The sequence below is a fragment of the Nicotiana sylvestris genome, chromosome 3 (assembly GCF_000393655.2).
Source record: "Nicotiana sylvestris chromosome 3, ASM39365v2, whole genome shotgun sequence".
Classification (NCBI taxonomy): domain Eukaryota; kingdom Viridiplantae; phylum Streptophyta; class Magnoliopsida; order Solanales; family Solanaceae; genus Nicotiana; species Nicotiana sylvestris.
In genome coordinates, this window is record NC_091059.1 from 155079759 (window position 1) to 155086276 (window position 6518).

The 6518-nt window shown below is 37.5% G+C and overlaps 1 protein-coding gene across 1 annotated transcript; it reads right to left on the bottom strand.

The window, feature by feature from the left end:
* Positions 1–2060: 2060 nt before the first annotated feature.
* Positions 2061–6303, bottom strand: LOC104227714 (lysine-specific demethylase JMJ13-like). The gene is made up of 10 exons (XM_009780019.2): positions 5999–6303; positions 5191–5347; positions 4809–5028; positions 4521–4574; positions 4358–4437; positions 3991–4268; positions 3493–3882; positions 3082–3287; positions 2686–2790; positions 2061–2423 (listed from the first exon to the last, which is right to left on the bottom strand). Exons 1-10 carry the CDS (start codon positions 6204–6206, stop codon positions 2235–2237), a joined length of 1887 nt encoding a protein of 628 aa, XP_009778321.1. The 5' UTR covers positions 6207–6303; the 3' UTR covers positions 2061–2234.
* Positions 6304–6518: the final 215 nt, after the last annotated feature.

Below are 6518 nucleotides of genomic sequence, written 5' to 3' on the forward strand. Positions count from 1 at the left end.
CGAACATCTGTTAATGTTCTGATCATTCCATCATGGTTCCTTAATCGTATTGAACCAATGCCATATGAGGTAAGAGGGCTGTTATCCGCTGTGTGGATGACTCCATATTCTCCTTCTTGAAATTCCACAAACCAGTCCCTGTTGGGACACATATGATGGCTACAAGCCGAGTCCATCAACCATATGTCTGATGATGTTGATGACTCTGTTGTAACTAATGAGAAGTCTGAATCATCACAATCAGCTACATTTGAATCCATAATGGCCTTTCCATTATTATATTTGGCCTTATTCTTCAACTTCGGACAGTCTTTCTTCCAGTGCCCTTTTTCTCGACAAAAGGCACATTCATCTTTGCTGGGTCTGGATCTTGACTTGGATCTTCCCTTCTTTGTCCTCGTTTGATTTTGAGGACGACCCCTCACAAATAGTGCTTCTCCTTCTCCGCCCTTCTGTTTTTCTCGCTTTCTTTGTTCATAGCTGTACAAAGCCGAACAAACTTCTCTAAGAGAAACTTCGTCATTTCCATGGAGTAGAGTAGTTTCAAGGTGCTCGTACTCATCAGGAAGTGACGCCAACAACATCAAGGCCAAGTCACCATCATCATAAGTTGTATCCATATTTTGCAAATCTGTGACCAACTTATTGAAACTGGTGATATGTTCATTCATCGTGGTACCAGGAACATAGGTGAAGTGAAACAGTCTCTTCTTCATGTACAATTTATTTTGACTGTTTTTCTTCAAAAATTTATCCTCCAGTGCTTTCCATAATTTACTTGCAGAAGTTTCCTTTGTGTATGGATATTTCTGCTCTCTAGCAAGGTAGGATCGAATGGTACCGCAAGCAACACGATTGATAATTCTCCAATCTTCTTCTCCAATAGCATCTGGTCTCTTTTCTTCAATAGCAAGATCTAGCCCTTGTTGAAAAAGGACATCTAGAACCTCGCCTTGCCACATCCCAAAATGTCCGGACCCGTCAAATATTTCTACCGCAAATTTCGCATTTGACACAATTCTTGTCATAAGCGAAGATGCCAATGATGACGTATTGTTGACACTTGATGTAGATTCTTCTTGTTTATTGTCTCCCATCTTTGACACAAATATTATTTAATAGCTGACGACACAAATCAAGATTATTTCCTTTCTGGTGTGGAAGATCAGACTAAGCTGCAACCACAGAGCATACTAAGACAGAATCTTGACACAGTTACCAAGATAAATCTTTTCTGATGTGGAAGATCAGACTATGCTGCAACCACAGAGCATACTAAGACAGTACCTTGGCTCTGATACCAATTGTTGCGGAAGCCAAATGTATATAGTGTGAATAAGTCACAACTACTATACCAAAAATTATGACAGCCACCAAATAATAAATAAGACAATAAAGCAACAATAAAAGGAACACCAGAATTTACGAGGTTCGGCTAATTTTGCCTACTCCTCGGACACAACCAATATTTTATTCCACTCCAAAAATACAAGTGAAATAATACTAAAGAGAGAAGATACAAATGCCTTAAACAGATGAGAAGGCAAATGAGAGGTGTGTTTAAATCCTAAACATTAGGCCTTCTTTTATAGGGGGAAAATCCCCCCAAAATTCAAGAGCCCACCGATGTGGGACAGAATTTTGCCAAATTCAACAGAAAAAATAGTCTTAGTCTATTGGTTTTGTTGAGTACTAAGTAAAAAAAGGTTCTGAGTTCAATACTATTTCAGCACAATTTTTAACCATAGAAGCTCTCTCAAATATTTGCAAATTTTTTTTGCTAGTGGAGGTTCGAACCTCTAACCTCTTAGAGCAAAATCAAACATATAGCCAACGTGCCAAGAAACAATTTATGTCATTTTTTCCTACTTATTCGTTTCCTCACAGTTTTAATATAAGTGTGCTTCCGCCCATGCCGACAAATGGCATATTCCTGCACATATATTCTTAATGGGAACTAGAAGAGAAGATACCATGATTACTAACTACTGCAGTAGGCCAACTATGAAGCTATGATGTTCACTTAAAGGACTGAAGAGAAGCAAGAAATTTACGGAATGGACCTGGAAAATAATATAAACTAGTGAATATGAACTGCATTATTATGCCTACAAATCAACAATTAGAGTTACAAGATACTACTATTTTGCCTCCCATGGTTGGACCAACAGAAAAGGCACGTTGGTTGATATAAACAGTGACGTTACATTGAGGTTAGTGAAGCTTGATGGCTCTCATTTGGTGTCATCTACTTCCTGATATCGGCTGCATTTACCTTTAGAAAATGATGGTCCGTCATCTTCAGTACCAGAGCTATGTCTTTGAGACTTTCTTTTCCGTGGTGTCATTTTCTTGCTGTTTACAAGAATAGCACTCCTGGGATACATTCCTTCATTTCCAAGCTCAATTGATTCTCTGTAACACTGTTCATCAATACAGGGTGAGAATCCTAGCAGTAGTAATCTAATTGGCAACTAAACCTGCAAAGCGTGCAAAAGGAACAAACGCTCCATATTTTTTTATCAAAAACATGAAAATAGCTTCATCAGATCAGAAGTTGAAAACAGAAAAAGTAGAATCCAAAGCATTACAGCCACTAAAATGCTCAATATAGTATTCTGGACATGTTGGTACATCAAACAGATCAAAGTAGTATTTTTGGTGACACCAAGAAAAAAAGTATACCTTTTTCTTCTTATTCCTCCTTTGCTTGTCTTGAGCAGAAGTTCTTCTGATCCTGGACATCTTTATACAAGTGGCCTCGTTTTTTTGAGTATTTATTGGCATTATCTGTTAAGTCATGAAAGTTGCAACGCATCAAAACCTATATCATCTAACTTCTAGATGTCATTATTTAAGGCAATAAATTCTTTACTCATGATATGGACCATATATTTTTTTGCTTCTCGCTATTTGAATTGATAACTTTTGAGAGTTTGAACTAGAGGGAGCTTGTCTGGCAGAGACAAGGGCAAGTATAAATATTGAGATCAGAAAGCACTCATGAGATCATGTGAACCAAAAAGCAGATCGATGCTACATAAATTAGATGATCACCAAGGGTTCACCAAGAATTGGTACCTCGCAATACGGACTATATTTTCCTTTCGTGCACGGAGATAAAGTCTGCATCCACAAGTAAGGTTCAGACTTCATTTTTTGCTCAACCTCACAGAGTATTCCTTCCTCAGCCTCAAACATCTGTGCAACAGCTTCCATTTTTGAAATGTCCTCTGTAACAAAGAGGCTGCAGCTACTTCCACATAGACAGTTATAAGTTTCAAAATCTGCATGGAAAAAATTGTTTTTGTTAAGGAAAGAGGATATGGGGATTGGAGGAACAAGGAAAAAAAATGTTGCTCAACACTTGCAACAGGTTTAAGTCCTATGGTACATCAGCCTGCAGAGCATGTTGCTTGTAATCAAATTGCAATTTTCTAAAGTAGAAAGCTCATTGAAAACGTTAGTAAGCATTGAGTTTAGCTGTGGTACCATGAAAAAGGCATATGGGACCAGCGGAACATTTGCATTCAATGTATGCCACGTAACATAGTCGTTTGCAGAGGATGCAGGCGAAGGATTCTCGAGGTTTTAAACACATTTTAAGTGAAGTCTTAAACTTCATCAAGCACCAGCGGGCACGGTGGTATGATCTCAATAGGAAAGAAAATGAAGTCATTACACAACGAACTGAGACTAAATCTGCCAAGCAACAAGGTATGTGAGCTAAAGACTCTGGGAGACGCATTGCTTCCGCACATAGGAGCTCCTCATAAGGAATAATTGGCACCTTGCCAAGAAGAGCATAACGTTCACTAGCTTCAGCACCAAATGGAAACCATTCATCAATTGCAAAATTCACGGCCTCGCCACAGTTAAAGCCTGCAGGAACAAGGAAAATTAGCTGTATGGGCAAAGTAATATTCTCCGAAATTATAGATGGTCATTGCAAGTGATTTATCAGGTTAAAGTAAAAGCTTCAAGACTAACCATGGCTAAATCCTGAATGGTATGCTCTAGGGAAGGTAATAACAAACTCTCCTGGCATTTGCGCAGCCTTGTAAACTGGGACATCATATTGCAGCAGAATTTTTGGAGAAACCATTGTTGTTTTCTCTTGAAGAACATCAAAGACTCCGTTGACCCCATTTTCTGATAGGATTTCCTCATTGTAGACATGATGCCGAATAAGATTCTCAAACTGAACAGCTGCATGACCAGGAACTCCATACCAAGTTTTGGGCGCCCCACAATGATGATAATTAATGCTGAGAAAGGCAAAAGTCAAGAAAACTTGAAGAGATTAAATGGATGAAACATCTAAGAGAATGTTGGTAGTAACCATGGTATGACTTGCCTATAGAGGTAATGATCCTCCACATGCCACGCAAACATACTAAATAGCATCCCAATGTATAGCATTGGTTCTGTTACTCCCTGAAACAAATATAAATGTATCAAAACATTAAAGCATTTACTAAAATGCTGCATTGATTCCAGAATTTAAAATCATACACTACCGGGATTTCGTTTACAAGCAAGCGTAATGTGGATCTTCGCAGCCGAGGTAGTATCTGCACAGGGAATAACAGTAAGACAATGAATGAAAAGGAAAATGTAGATTAGTCAGACATTTGCAAAACATATGGGGCTTGCGCTAAATAAAACAACATGAAAAATAGAAAAATATGAACTTCAATGAGTAGCAACAAGCTGAGGATGTGCTCCATCTTTAACAATGAAGAAAGATGATAACAGAAGAACGCAGAAGGACGCAAAAGAACTAGCAGAAAACATTTATGTAGAACCTTAAAATTCCATTTGCTACTTCCAAGAGGATCATTGAAAGTGCTTGAGAAGGCACTACCATCTATATTAATTCCATACTCAACCATCCCTTTCTTTGCATGTACCATTTCTTTCCAGAATTCCTTTTCCACATATGCAGGAGGAAGGCATCCAGATATACAATATCTACGAGCTGTTGCCTTGTTTGCCATTATCTCAAAATCACGGATAGTGTAATTTCTGGAACACAAACAAGACTCATGACACATGTCAACCATACAGGATCCAAAAGAAGTAACAAGACAATGTCGATAATGACCAACACTAAGAAATATCGAAGTACCACCATTTTTGTGATGATACTTGCCTATTCTGCTGAACATCACTTATTATATATAGTACCTTCCTCTCATGAAGAAGGAGATCTTATCGTTGTTATTCCATTCAGCAAGTCGCAGAGGTTGCAGCTTAGTGGTAAACTTAAAACCTTTTCGCTCTTTCATCAATACTGCTCCCGGTGGAACAGAAGATCCCAGAGGAGAGACAACCTTACAAATGCCTATAAATTCAATAAAATGCTGGTCAATCAGCAGAAGATGGGCAATAAGTGAAGCAAAACAAGTTCAACTTAACCATTTTACAGTTAGAAAACAACAGAATATAGAGAATAGATTAAAAGTGTGTTATTGAACTATTCTGGTTCCTAATCATTCCAAAACGAGGTGACAAAGAGGCAGCAGAAATACGGTCTCCCAAGTTAAACACCGTTATGATGTTGCAATCTGCTAGAGCCAATCTCACCCTGAGTTGTAGGAAACATATGCAGTTCATAACCTTCAAAGCATAATGTTACACTCCCTCTGTCCCAAGTTGTAAGCACTTATCACTAATCGATGGTCAGTTTAACCAATTTTCAGGACAAAATAAAACTAGATTAATCATTTTTTTTTTGAAAAATTAAGAGATAGTAAAGTACTAAAGGTTTCAAATTTTCTCGTCATAGTTCACTTAGTTGAAACCTCAAGAAAAGTGATAAAGTTAGTAGTATATAACATATATCCTTCTCGCACAGTCGCACTGCAATTAGAGGGTATATTAGACGTCAAAACAGCAAGTCATATTCAGGACTCAGTGACAACATTGAACATATATATATATATATATATATATACTAACATCGAAACAAATAGGTTTTACGTTATCAGCATACCAAATTTTGATGCTTCAAGAGCAATTTTCTGCACATAAACCAAGGGATCCTCAAATTCTTCCTTGGATGGATGATATACTGGGCATTCTTCGATCGTATCAATCCAATCAAACTCACTCGTACTAAGGTAACCGACATTCCTTTTTTGAGAAACTTTTACGCCATGATAACAAGGTTTCTTCACTTTTCTTGCAGGTTTTGTTGGCATTCTTTCTTCACTTAATAAACAATCCCCTTAGCAAAGATAAGGAGTAAAATGAATCAGAGAAAAAAAATAACTGAAAAGATGATCAGATTGCCTTTAGCAAAATAAACTGCCCAGACATGTTTTGAGTCTAAATCAAGGGCGCCTTGGGCCTCTAAAAATTTAAGGCCCAAAAAATAAGAAGCACTACTGTATTATTATATCTATACTTACTATATTAAAAGCACGAAGGCCCTTGGCGAAATGCCGTTCGACTTTTTTATCCTTTAAAGATAGATCTCATATTAGACAAAATAGTAATTTTATTATTTTCCA

Excerpts from the sequence above, each read along its gene's own strand:
- LOC104227714 (XM_009780019.2), bottom strand. The coding sequence starts at position 6,206 with ATGCCAACAAAACCTGCAAGAAAAGTGAAGAAACCTTGTTATCATGGC. Across the intron at positions 4,438-4,520 it reads TGCTTGTAAACGAAATCCCG|GGAGTAACAGAACCAATGCT; the intron begins GTAGTGTATGAT and ends TATTTGTTTCAG. Across the intron at positions 2,791-3,081 it reads AATATAGTCCGTATTGCGAG|ATAATGCCAATAAATACTCA; the intron begins GTACCAATTCTT and ends ATGACTTAACAG.